General features: G+C 40.8%; 3 protein-coding genes across 17 annotated transcripts in view; 1 reads left to right on the forward strand and 2 right to left on the reverse strand.

Annotated features, from left to right (window-relative positions):
- Nucleotides 1-4,857, reverse strand: part of lss (lanosterol synthase (2,3-oxidosqualene-lanosterol cyclase)) — a 27,294-nt gene extending 22,437 nt beyond the window's left edge. For 7 of the 9 annotated variants that reach the window (XM_061792274.1, XM_061792275.1, XM_061792273.1 and 4 more), the window contains exons 1-7: nucleotides 3,670-3,781; nucleotides 2,888-3,056; nucleotides 1,788-1,926; nucleotides 1,602-1,710; nucleotides 1,383-1,504; nucleotides 904-1,000; nucleotides 278-413 (exon numbers count right to left, since the gene is read on the reverse strand). In XM_061792274.1, coding sequence (XP_061648258.1) covers nucleotides 278-413; nucleotides 904-1,000; nucleotides 1,383-1,504; nucleotides 1,602-1,710; nucleotides 1,788-1,926; nucleotides 2,888-3,056; nucleotides 3,670-3,683 — 786 coding nt within the window. In that variant the 5' untranslated portion in view covers nucleotides 3,684-3,781. Of the gene's footprint in view, nucleotides 1-277; nucleotides 414-903; nucleotides 1,001-1,382; nucleotides 1,505-1,601; nucleotides 1,711-1,787; nucleotides 1,927-2,887; nucleotides 3,057-3,669; nucleotides 3,782-4,715 lie in introns of those variants that run through there. The other 2 variants (XM_061792276.1, XM_061792278.1) reach the window with 2 other exon arrangements.
- On the forward strand, nucleotides 4,381-8,326 carry LOC133486715 (endoribonuclease YbeY-like). 3 transcript variants are annotated; one of them, XM_061792289.1, is made up of 4 exons: nucleotides 4,381-5,024; nucleotides 7,194-7,370; nucleotides 7,447-7,615; nucleotides 8,190-8,326. In XM_061792289.1, the coding sequence occupies exons 1-3, from the start codon at nucleotides 4,815-4,817 to the stop codon at nucleotides 7,597-7,599; spliced, it is 540 nt and encodes a 179-aa protein (XP_061648273.1). In that variant the 5' UTR covers nucleotides 4,381-4,814; the 3' UTR covers nucleotides 7,600-7,615; nucleotides 8,190-8,326. The 3 variants fall into 3 exon arrangements, with proteins under 3 accessions (XP_061648273.1, XP_061648272.1, XP_061648274.1); XM_061792288.1 differs by having other exon boundaries at nucleotides 4,386-5,024; nucleotides 7,447-7,515; XM_061792290.1 differs by having other exon boundaries at nucleotides 4,518-5,024; nucleotides 7,239-7,370; nucleotides 7,447-7,515.
- Nucleotides 8,327-8,476: 150 nt separating this feature from the next.
- usp37 (ubiquitin specific peptidase 37) overlaps nucleotides 8,477-12,758 on the reverse strand; it is a 28,953-nt gene continuing 24,671 nt past the window's right edge. For 4 of the 5 annotated variants that reach the window (XM_061792265.1, XM_061792263.1, XM_061792264.1 and 1 more), the window contains 4 exons: nucleotides 11,096-11,211; nucleotides 10,924-10,993; nucleotides 9,672-9,810; nucleotides 8,477-9,284 (listed from right to left, as the gene is read on the reverse strand). In XM_061792265.1, coding sequence (XP_061648249.1) covers nucleotides 9,200-9,284; nucleotides 9,672-9,810; nucleotides 10,924-10,993; nucleotides 11,096-11,211 — 410 coding nt within the window. In that variant the 3' untranslated portion in view covers nucleotides 8,477-9,199. Of the gene's footprint in view, nucleotides 9,285-9,671; nucleotides 9,811-10,923; nucleotides 10,994-11,095; nucleotides 11,212-11,249; nucleotides 12,478-12,758 lie in introns of those variants that run through there. The other variant, XM_061792266.1, reaches the window with a different exon arrangement.

Raw genomic sequence — 12,758 nt, forward strand, 5'->3', positions numbered from 1 at the left:
ACGCTGCCTATGGGTGGAAAACAAACAATTTTCTCATTCTTCCAGCAGTATTGAGTGAGTTGTCGGGCATGTTGTGTCCCCCAAAATAGCGATCCATTTGTTGAATATATTTTATTTAAAATAATGTAATTACGTAGCAAACACCCCCCACACACAGACACACCGAAGAGCAACAAAGACAACTCCATCTGAAACTCCGCCTGGGACTGAGATTGACCACATGTTTTCATGGCGTGATAGTCCATCGCCTCCTTGTGGAACAAATAAGTCATACCACCTGTCTGAGGCTGAGGACCAGGGCATCCTCCTCAGCGACAAGTCGGACGGCGTAGCAGAAGCTCATGGGGAGGTACACCTGGCGACAGTGACACCACAGTGTAGACGGGTGGGCTGGCAGCCAGGTGGGGAACAACCTGTCATGAAATGGCCCAAAATGGAAGCGCTCAAGCCATACAGTATGAAAACACATTACATGTAAGAAAATACTTTTTGTGAGTCCTAAAAGTAGACACATTTTTACCAGGATACACACACTTTTTCTTTTTGTTCAATTTTGGGCCTATTATGATAGACACGTCCACCAAATTTCATGTTGTTCAGGAAAAATGGTGTCCGGGGCTAATTGTTTTCTAACTTTTCAGAGGGCGCTAGTGTTTTTTTTTTTGGGGGGGGAAGGGTGGCAGCAATGAAGTTGCTGGGTCAGTTTGACCCAAGGCATTTTCAATTATTCAGACACGTCAGAAATGGAAAAAAGGGAAATGAAAAAAAAATGCCAATGAAATTTGTTTATAGTTCATGATTAACTCCATTACTAACCACTTCATAAATACAAAAAAAAATTTACTAAATCGAACTGCTGAATAGGATGCATTTGGCATCTATTAAGTAAAGTTTGGGTCTTACCACATCTCTGGTAAAAGCGTGTTCATTCCTTCCCAGCTGTAGACATTTAAAATAGCCAACCAGAATTTACCCCAGGACGGGATGCCCACCGCACCGCCTGCAGAAAACGTTCACAATTTCTCTGTCCTGCTTCTACACACAGTGTACAATCACAGACTGACATCAACTGGACCTCACAAAACTTAGACCATAGCTGTGCAATAGATGATATAGAGTTAATAACACATTGTACAGTAAGAGCAGCTAACAAGGATTTATTTTTTGGGAGGTAAAACTTTTTTTCAAATCTAGATTTTTATGGGTCAATTTGACACACAATAAAACAGGAGGGTTAATAAAATGAGTGCCGTTACCAAGCATTTTCTTTGATTCTTTTTTTTTTTTACTTTAAAAAAAAATAATTTTATGGGTCAATTTGACTCTCAATATAACAGAAGCATTAACAACATAAATGCTATTAACTAGGACTTTCTTTGAACCTTTGCTGTGCAGGTTGCTCCTTGCTCGAACCAAGTCGGGATCATCCGGATCGACACCTAGAATCCTTAGCGAGGTGTAACTCAAAGCCGTGCCGAACACGGTCGACTTGTCTTCAATATGTCTGCCGACACATAATGCATACAGCACAGTTGTCCTTCACACGTTGATAATCCTATGACATGCTGCATGTGGAAAACACAAATGCACAGTTGCCTTACAGGCCCCAGCCTCCATCCGGCAGCTGAACAGAGCGTAGGTATCGAACCATCTCTTTCTTCCAGGCCTGGTCCAGAGGGATCTTAGCGATATGGCAAGTAATCAATAGACCTGGAAGCATATAACGCACCATTGTTTATTTTCATGACAAAATAAGGACTGGTCCCTTATCTTATGACTTGTCATACCTGGTAGAAGGAAAAGAGGTCCTCCGTAGTCTCCTGCCCAGTGGCCGTCCTCGGCCTGAAGGTGACTGTAGAAGTTCATACCTTTCAGGGCTGCATCTACTGCTGTGCGGGCGGCCGAGGAGTCACGTACAAACTTGGTCTGTGGGGACAAATGCAAATTACAAACCATCAAAGTTTTCTGGACGGATTAGTTGGGGCTCATGTGGGTAAATTCCCTACTTTGAGCCTTAGAAATTGACCTCAAATAGCTGCTTCAGAATGACAAGGCAGACTTTCTGTTCAATTTCAGGCATGAGTCCTTGAAACTTTTTCGTGTTTACTCTTATGATAGACATTTCCACACACGATCGGTGAAACTGGTGTCCGAGGCTAATTTTTTCCAACTTTCCACAGGGTACCACAGTGATTTTTAAGGGGGTCGTGTTCAGGAGCCCTAAAATACAATTTCAGAAGTAGAATTCAAAATGGATGAATTAACCTTCCTTTTAGATTCAGTCAACAGCAATAATGCTCCTGGGTGAATTTGAGCTGTGACCCAAACGTATCAGAAATGGAAAAAAAAATCTTAACTCCATTACTCACCATTTCAATCATGTACAGTATATGTGATTATACTTAAGACACTTCCCTTAATACTTAAAAATATATGTATACCTTAAACGTGTCAATTTGAACTCCAAAATAACAGGAGGGTTTGGTTGATGCACCTTAATTTCAATCAGATTTGGCTGGTTTAATCACACTTGTTTATTTCTCAGGAACAGCAGTCATATTCCTGGGTCAATTTGACCAGTTACAAAAAGTGTTCGAAACAAAAACAATATTTACAATATTTACATCTCATTATTAACTCATTTAATTCCCATTTCCACCAGAATTTATAGTTGATTAGACCTAAGTCTTTACATTAAAAAAATACATTAAAGCATACACACGCTTGTAAAAAATGTTGAGTTTTTGTCTATGGTGTAGCCAACATGAAAACCAGAGAGCTGTCTATGGTTGAAAAAGAAGCAATTTTCTTAACGGTCCAAGGGGTACTACATTGCGTTTTTTAAGCATTATTTTAGGAAGCACACAATATGTCCCCTGGCACCCACCGTGTCCAAGCCTAAAGAATGGGCCTCTAGCATGGTCTGCTCCCTTTTTGGGGCATCCACATCCTTCACATAAGACCAGGTCTGCCTGCCCTCGGCATTAGAAAGCCTCCAGCGCCTCAGGTCTGTAGCTGGCTCAGTCTTGTATGGTCCCCCTCGCCTCCGCAAGTGCCTGAGAGAAGACGAAAAAGGAAGTCAACATACTACGTACCTCCACAGTACTAACCACAGGTGGGACACTCGAGTCACATGGCTTGACTCGAGTCAAACTTAAGTTGTCAATTTTAGGACTTGGGACTTGCTTGGCTAATGATGATGAAAAAGCTTAACATGTTAATTGGGTAAGTACAGGTACAAAGTACAAAGTGGCTAATGTGCGAATAGATGCTGTGACTGAACAAGTTTGTCTGACTTGACTGAAGACTTGCTTAACCCAAACAATGACTTTACTCATGTGCCTCTGTGTCCGGGCTTCTGGGTAAAATATTGTTAACTCAACAATGACAAAAGTAATGACAGTAAGAATGGAATGTTGTACATCACAAACATTTGCACAAAACTGTGTTTGACAAAACTGTAGAATAATACGGAGATGTTTGTTAATTTGTTGGTTATTTCATTTCACTCAATTTAGCTAGAGGAGATGGGTCAAATAGAATATTTGACGGCAACTTTAACATTGACAAGTTAAATCTTAATATATGTAAACTTATACCAGTCATAGCAACCAACTTTTCATCCAAAAAGGTCTTAATTTGTGTTATTAGGGCGTGCTAAACACTTACATTGTCTCAGTCATGCCCAGCAAACAGCAGCTCTGCACTGTATGGATGAACGGCTTCGGGTACCGCCGAAGGTTTTCACCTCTTATATATGTTACCCATGGGAGATGTAGTGCTTTAAGAGGCATGAAACGTTAAAAAATTATTTAATTACACGACATTTCCCGGCAAGCTGAGCGAGACCATCGTGAAACACTTCACCATGGAAAGATATGACCAGAGGCAATTTGACCAATCAGACAGCGAAAGAGCAAGAGCATGGGCGGAGCTGGTTATAAGCTCCACCAATAAGAGCACTCCTATGGAAATGCCTACACGTGCTCACATGTTGCTTCTGTTGATGTATTTTGATTTACACAAGTACATTTTCTAAGAAATTAGGATGAAGACTTTAAAAATAGGTTATTAAATAGGAGTCGAGACTTGGTGCTGCAGTTTTGCAGTTTTCATGTATTCATTCTATCAACAGCGAATCATTCACCTTCTTATATCACACATATTCGATTATTTATTCCAGAGGTACAATCACTTAAAGACAAGAACCAGTTCCGCCCCTGTCACGTTAAAAAAAAAACACTGCATCAAAATTTTACCTGTAAAAAAATACACGACTGAATATCCGGTTTCCGGAGTGACGACACAGTAACGTTGCATTCGTTGCTACTGGTAAATCGTAAAGGTGCCACTTGGATACGACACAGTCGGCCATCAAAACGTTGCGGCCAAACGTGACTGACGATCTCAATCAAGGGTGCTTGCTTTGGTTGGGAATAAAGTTTGGCTAACGTCAACACATTTTTTTTGTAGCCTGCCTTATTTTATAAAAACACACACGGATGTCAGTTGTCTTGAACGCAACACCCCCCCCCCCCCAGCTCAACCAGTGTGTATTCCGCCATTGCGGAGCGATTCATTGACTGAAACGGTGTTAAAACAGCAACATTTTTAACCGAGTTTTTATCGGGTTTATCTCTACATTCCTACGGAAATGGTCCTTAAGACTCTACCCGCTCCTCGACTTTGTACTTTACACCACCGGCGTGTGTCACCTTGATTTCAGACATGGCAGCTGTCGTGTGACTGGCAATCAGTATCACCCCCATGTGTTAGAAAGCCATAGTAAATATATAACATTAACTATTTTTGAAATGGGTGTAGTGGTAAGGAATCTCCAAAAGGTGGTGCCTCTTCGCCGCGCCCGGCTCCGCAAGGACGTGAACACGCTCAGGCACATCCTGGGCATCCAGAAGTTCGACTTGGGCGTCGTTTGCGTGGACAACCGCAGGATTCAGCACATTAACAACATATACAGGAAGAAAGACGAACCCACGGATGTCCTCTCGTTTCCATTCCACGAGGTACATCAATTCATATATATTCCAATGTAAACCTCGTATTGCCGCTGTAATGTATATGGATGGTATGTTGTGTTTTCATTTCTATAAGGATACAGTACGGATGGATTAACCTTCCTTTCCGTTTCAACCAGCATTTATAGTTGATTAGACTTATGCAGCCTTTACACTGACTAAAAATATAAATATTCACTGTCGTCGGTGCCTAACTGACCAGGCTTGAGGGCAACCATGTTTGGGTGATGTGGAGCCCAAAAAATGTTGATAAACTTTTTTTTTTTTTAATATCTTGTTAACTCCTATCTTACCGGCGTGGAGACTAGTTGGCGACCTGATGGCGACTCAAGTCTCTGCACCTGCAGCTATGTACCTGCACAACAACAATCACCGCGACTGCCGCACATTACCCGGTTTTCTTTGTTTTTACAATTTTGAGAAGCCAAAATTGAAATCACTATCAAAATTCAATTAATTGCCCAGCCTGCACGTTGAAAGTGTAAAATGGTTTCGTCTGAGTTACATTCCCTGTGTGTTTACTTCAATAATTTACATGTGGAAACCTGTCTTGCGCTCTGTAGGAAATCAATAAATATTAACTTTCAATCTCCGTTTTTTAAAAAACACAATATACTATAAATATACATAATTATTCATTTATATATATATATATATATATATATACATACACAGGGTGACTGAAAAGTAACTATATTTTTAAGTAATTTATTTCTGAACTATAATCCTTACAAGAAATGAACATGAGAAGAAAGTGTATTGCATGGAGTTTTATTTAAAATTTGATATGGACGCTAGCATTAGCCACCAGTCTCTCAAACCACCTGGGAACCGCATTAACTGATTTCACAAGGAACTCTTGTGGGATGGAAGACATAACTTCTCGTATTCGCCCTTCAAGTTCATCCAAAGTCGTTGGTTTGCTAGAATAGACTTGCTCCTTTAATTATGGAACATACACAAAAACAAATTTAGAAAAATATTACAACATATCAATAAATACGTATTTTAAAATAGGGAGTTACTTTTCAATCACATATATATATATATATATATATATATATATATATATATATATATATATACACACACACACACACACACACTGTATATAGGCCTATATCAGTGACTTTCGGGTGAATTGGTTGTCACCTTGTCTAGCGAGTCGTGACGTCTCCAAAGCATGGTCCTGGTGAGAGCGCAAGCAATATTGTGCTGTCCCGGAGTCACTGCAACTCAGTCTCGGTAGTTTCTGAGACTTCTCTGCCAGTGAGATAGGCCCTTTATGGCTCACCTTTACAATCAGTATTTACACAGGTGCTGGTCATAAAATTAGAATATCATGAAAAAGTTAATTTCAGTAATTCCATTCAAAAAGCAAACCTTGTATATTATATTCATTCATTACACTTTTTCTTTCGGCTTGTCCCTTTAGGGGTCGCCACAACGCGTCATCCTTTTCTATGTAAGCCTATCTCCTGCGTACTCCCCTCGAGCACCAACTGCCCTCATGTCTTCCCTCACGACATCAATCAACCTTCTCTTTGGTCTTCTTCTAGCTCTCTTGCCTGGGAGCTCCATTGTCATCATCCTTCTACCAATATACTCACTCTCTCTCTCCTCTGGACGTGTCCAAACCATCAAAGTCTGCTCTCTCTAACTTTGTCTCCAAAACATCTAACCTTGGCTGTCCCTCTGATAAACTCATTTCTAATTTTATCCAACCTGGTCACTCCGAGAGCGAACCTCAACATCTTAATTTCCGCCACCTCCAGCTCTGCTTCCGGTTGTCTCTTCAGTGCCACTGTCTCTAATCCGTACATCATGGCTGGCCTCACCACTGTTTTATAAACTTTGCCCTTCATCCTATCAGAGACTCTTCTGTCACATAACACACCTGACACCTTCACAGCCAAGAATTAAATAATGAATTAATAACTCACCTGTTATTACTTTCTTAGGAACAATCATGTTCTTGGGTCAATTTGAACAATGATTGAACATGATTCAATACCCTCACGATTTCAATCAGTATTGATAGTAGATTACACTTATTTAGCCACTTAGTAGTTAAAAAAGGGTCACTTTGACCCACAACAGAACAGGATGGCTAAGGCTATCCTTTCATACTGTACAACAATTTCTTACTTTATGAAGGACTTCTTGATCACGACATTTGAGTCTATTGGATTGGCATTCCAGGGCCTGAGACCCGGTAAGATCCCGTGTCCCCTCTACAGAGACGAGCTGAACCTCGGGGACATTTTCTTGGGCGTGGAATTTGTCATGCGACAGTGTCAGGAGTCGTCCATGGATCTGCATCGAGCACTCACCGTGAGTGGTCGCATCAAACGTACTTATCCGAGCATGTGCCAATCAGTTTGTTGACGCCGCCTCCTTGTGTCTGAAGGTGGTGACGGCCCATGGTATCTGCCACCTGCTTGGCTACAGACATGAGACAGAGGAGGAATGGAGTGAAGTATGTGTGGAGACAGTTGTGATAGAAGCAACCCACACAGATGTGTTTCAACCCGTCTGTCATGTTGCGGGTCAAATTGACTAATTTAAATGTTTTTAAGGTAGTTAGTGTTGTGCCTTAGTAACAGCATTATTCATGATTTATTAGGATTTTTTCATGCTTGGTATTTTTAATTGGTCAGCGACCCAGGAAGATTACTGGTGTTACTGAAACACAAATGTAACAGGAGAGTTAGTCCATCCATATTTAGTCTTGAAGGAAATGGTGTAATAACCTTGTGTCAAATGGAACCATTTTAAATGTAGTTTTTCCAAGTGTTGTGGCTTAGTAACAGTTATCAATGAGATGAATAATACTCGGATTTTATTTTCCCATTTCTGACACTTTTGAGTAATCGGTTAAATTGATTCAGGTACAATACAGCTGTGCACTCGCACCGAAAGTGTAGGGGAAATGATGCACTTTACCCAACAATGGGTTGAGTGCAGCCCCGTCTCCTATTTGTAAAAAGCTAAAATATATTTTGTGTTTCTCTAGCAGAAAATATACAATTACCTCTTCTGAATGTTAAATGTTGCATTTTTCTTGAAAGAAAAACAAAAGCTGACATTTTGAGTTTGCAGTTCTTTAAGTGAAACTCGAACGTGGCATTTTGTGTTGCTGTGCCTCTATAGATGCTGCAGAAAGAAAACTACATTATTAAAGAGTACAGCCGACTGACAGGGCAACATTTACTGCCCATGATGAAGCCATGCCAGCAGGACAGGTGACATCGACTTGTGACCAGTTAATTAAAAACCTAAAAAACAAATCTACGTCCATTGTAATATTTTATCATTAAGAGTCTGCTGTAAGAATTACATCAGGTTAAATGTGGAAGGAAGGTGAACACAGCCAATTCCAGGAATTGTTGTGGTTGGAAACAATAGGTTTGTTTTATTTGCAAAAAGACTAAATGAGATTGATGTGAAGGTTCAACTTTAATTGGGTATGACAAAAGATCTTGCTTCCCTGGTATTGTGCGTCTTCACCGGTCAACTCGAAGTCGCAATAAATAGAAAAACTCAGACTATAAAAATTGTTAAAGGTTTTGACAAAAATATTGGGGGGGGGGAAAAACAAATGTAAAGCTCACACATAACATCTATAAAAGATTTCTCAGGAGGCAGATGATCAAAACAAGACATGAGGGCTTTTTTGCTGGAAATCATTAACAGGGGTAAAGCACAAACAGCTCACCTCAGGAAAAACAAAGAAATCCACACAAAATTGTGCCCAAAAAGATATTGCACTGACTGTACCTGCTAAATACAGCAACCCTCTAAACTCTAAATAATAGCTTATCCAATATAGTATATTTGTATTTACTTTATAAAGCAAAAAGAGGGTTTTGCGAGGAAAACATAACTCATGAAGCTCCCGTTGTGGCGTCTGATGGGTTTTTTAAGTCTACAAAACAGTTGATAAAACTGTAGCAAAGAAGAAATGTAGACCCCAAACCACCAAGGCAAATGTGATCAATCAAACATTTAACTGCATCAGTCTCTTAGACAGTTGCAGCTCTGTAATGTGTTGAGGGAAACAAGTGCCAAAAATGAAAGGGGAAAAGAACAGCAATCAGTAGTACTAAAGACACCAGTCTAGTTAAGCTCAAGCTGTTTTGTGTCCGAAGAAGTCGCTGGGCTCAGAGGGGCTGCAGGACGTTTCTCCCCAAGTCTGAGACACTGCCGGTGGCTTTCTCCATTTCAGACAGCTGCTCAAACACGTCTCTGAGAATACACAGAAGAGGGGTCAACAATCAGTTAATCTTTGTCAACTGTAGACCTGTGTAGCCCTTTGAGACTGTCATAAAGGGCTATACAAATACACTTGACAAAATTAATTGATGCATGCAAACCCCTTAATCTAACCATGACTGCCCCAACTTTTTATTTTTTTTATTTACAAGCTGCCGCTTGGTGGTGGTTGTCTTTTTCCCCTGTGTTGCGAGACCAAATTTGAATAACACGCAAACTTCATATACGCTGCCACTCGAGTTAAGTGAGAATGAAAAATAAATAAATGAAAAGGCGCAATACGGTATCTACGCAACCTACATCTGCATTCGGCAAAACAAAAAGCAAGAAATTTGGGTCTGCTCAAATATGTTCACTTACTTGTGCATGTAGAAGAAGATGTATCCACTGCGGTCACGCTCTCGCTGGACTGCTGTCTCCTGTGTGCGCGACACATCCAGGTCATTGTACGTCAGCCATGACTGCTTCTTCATGTCATACACGTCGCTGATGTAATGTCCTGAGAAGATCAAATACATTAGTCAACAAATCATTACAGTGCATCTAGAACACAATCACAGCACTTCTTTTTCGCCCGCATTTTTTTCTGTTACAGATACAGTGGAACCTTGAATAACTGGCTAGTAGGTGTATAGGTTGTCCGTTAAATCAGATTGATTGTTAAATCGAGCACTTTTTTGTGGCCTAAAAACACCAGTACTGTACAAAAATTAGTACTTTTTTAACAGGCTAAATACACCTGGGACAGTACAAAATTATTATTAATATAAAAAGTTTTAAAATGTTTGAAAAGTGGGTGGTTTGGTGATGACTGGTTAACACGTGCCTCACAGTTCTGAGGACCAGGGTTCAAATTGGGCCTCACTTGTGGAGTTTGCATGTTCTCCCCGTGCCTGCATGGATTTTGTCTGCGTACTCCGGTTTCCTCCCACATTCCAAAAACATGCATGGTAAATTAATTGAATACTCTACATTGTCCGTAGGTTTGAATGTGAGTTGAATGGTTTATATGTGCCCTGGGATTGGCTGGCGACCTGTCCAGGTGAGATGGGCTCCAGCAAACCCACGACGCTAGTGAGGATAAGCGGTCAAAATAATGGATGGATGGATGTTTGAGAAGTTTAAAAGTTTATCCTAAATTGCCTCACTGGTGCATTAAAGCGGTGATTTGGAGTTCTAACACCATTTTCTTTTAGAGTTATCTTGTTCAGCTGCATGGCCTTGCAGAATGGTGGATCTGTATGCCTTTGTGCTGGAACAGTGTTGCAGTGCAACAGGGAAGTTTGAAATACTCCCTCTGCTTATTTTTAAGTTTTTTTTAATTATTCTGTTTCTTGAAAATGCAGCTAAACAGAAAAGGGTTTTAGGGGATGGACAGAGGGGACAAGGAGGGAGAACCACAGGAGAACAATAGACATTCTAGACATTTGAACAAATAAAATTACAACAGTCATTTGTAGATTGGGGGGGAGAGACCACTGAGAAAAGGGGGGGACCCCCCCCTTCCACACACAATAATTGGGCATCCAGCTAACTCGCACTGGTGTTTTTAAGTTTGGAGTAGAAAAACATGAGCAGACAAAATAATAGCTGGGCAAAGGTGCTCTCTCACCAGAGGAGGAGCTGCTCCCGATGTGGCTGACGACACTGATGAGCCGAAAAGAGTTGGCCAAGTCCCCACACTGTGGATAAGAGGTGACTGGTTCTTCAGAAATATCAGTTGCAAACTTGTCCCCTCCAATGTTGTAGTGAAGGCAGACAAATGTTGTACAGGTGTGCGCTACCTCAGCGTTCCTCTTGAGGTTCTCAGCTTCGGCTTCAGTGTACTCCATGTCGAGCATGTCTTCGTTGCCGGAATCATCATCAGAGCATATGAGCTCAGGCAAAGAATTGTTGAACTCTGTCAGAGTAAAAACATGTCTCTTTAAAGGCGACGTTTCTAATTTCTTGTATACAAATAGTTGGATCTCTGCAGTGCTTGCCCACCAACCAAGTAAACATTTTATGAGCTGCAATTTCCCTAAACACGTCTCTGAGAAAGCCGTTCTAAATTTTAACGCATTGTGATGTCAAGATTGGACTAATTTACATAATACAACCACACAACGTTTCTCCACCCATTACTTTGGGCTGAGCGAAGAGCCACCATTTTCAACATCGCAGACTAAGGTGTCCAGCCTATAAAACCCAGAGAAGGAGAGCCACCTCTATCGCCCAGGCTGTTCTCCTGAACTGTCAGGACTCTTAACTTGTAGAACCCCTCGTTTTATGCCCTTTTTTAATGTATTTCTCATTTATGTTGTTAACTTGTGTCAATGAGTGTGCTGCTCTCTGCTCCCTAAATTACCTTGCAAGTAAAAATTAAGTTTTCTGAGCCTGAATACTCAGCCAAGTTGTTGATGTGGGGAAATTTGTGTTTGGCTGTGTGATCTGTTACACTAATGGCCTTTTCACAATGCACTTGCTCAGTGTGAAAAGGCCCCCATTGCCAAAGCACAATGTCATGTAGTTCAAAGCCAAGTCGAGTCTCATGAAATGCCAAGTCCGAAGGCCTCTTTATACTCCCACGGCCGACAACGCCCGCATTGGCCCACGCGGCCCCTCTGCGTCACTCGACGCGCACAGGGCAAAAATTGTTGCTGCACGTAGAACATCTGTCGTGATTGGTCCGTTTTAGTCACATGCTGTGATGACGTACTCAGCATGCCCCTTGGTTCTACATACCAGCTACGCCGCTACCATCTTGATCGATTTTGCAGCATAATTAAACGTATCACCTGGTCATCTAGGTCCATTTGTCCAAACATGCAAACACCAAATGCATGAAAAATGTGACCAAAAAAAACAAAAACAAAAAAATATTGTGGGAGGTTCTTGGGGGATACCCCAGGCCACTGCGGAGATTTTTTAACATAAATTAAGCAATCTGGAAGACTCCGGAGAGTACAATAAGGCAAAAAAAAAATATTACAATTCTTCACACAGAAAAACTTATTTACACCGCTCAAGTACATGTTGATGTACAAAGATCAAAATTAAATTTGCCTCATTTCTTTGCCTTTTTGTTCTGCCCTCCAACTTGAGTCAGGGCCACCTCCACCTGCACCTGATGCCTGCTTCAAGCTGTGCCACATGAATAGTATCCTCCTCTTTAAGCACTCTCATTCTGGAAAAGAATTGACTAAAATCATTGTCTGTTTCACGTAATTTTTCACTATTACCAATCAAAACCTAATCCCAAATGCACCCGCCATGAAAATATTAAGTATAATATTTTTCTGTTTTTATTGGCCATTTCTGAATTTGAAGTTAGTTCATTCTGTGTTGTGACATAATCCCTAACATCGCTCCGTCGCTTAATACATTTAACATTAACATCCGTAAACTAATTCGATAATTGTAGGCGTGTTTCCTAATTAATACAAGATGTAATAGTGGATCAACTCG

Source organism: Phyllopteryx taeniolatus, chromosome 12 (assembly GCF_024500385.1).
Source record: "Phyllopteryx taeniolatus isolate TA_2022b chromosome 12, UOR_Ptae_1.2, whole genome shotgun sequence".
Lineage (NCBI taxonomy): Eukaryota > Metazoa > Chordata > Actinopteri > Syngnathiformes > Syngnathidae > Phyllopteryx > Phyllopteryx taeniolatus.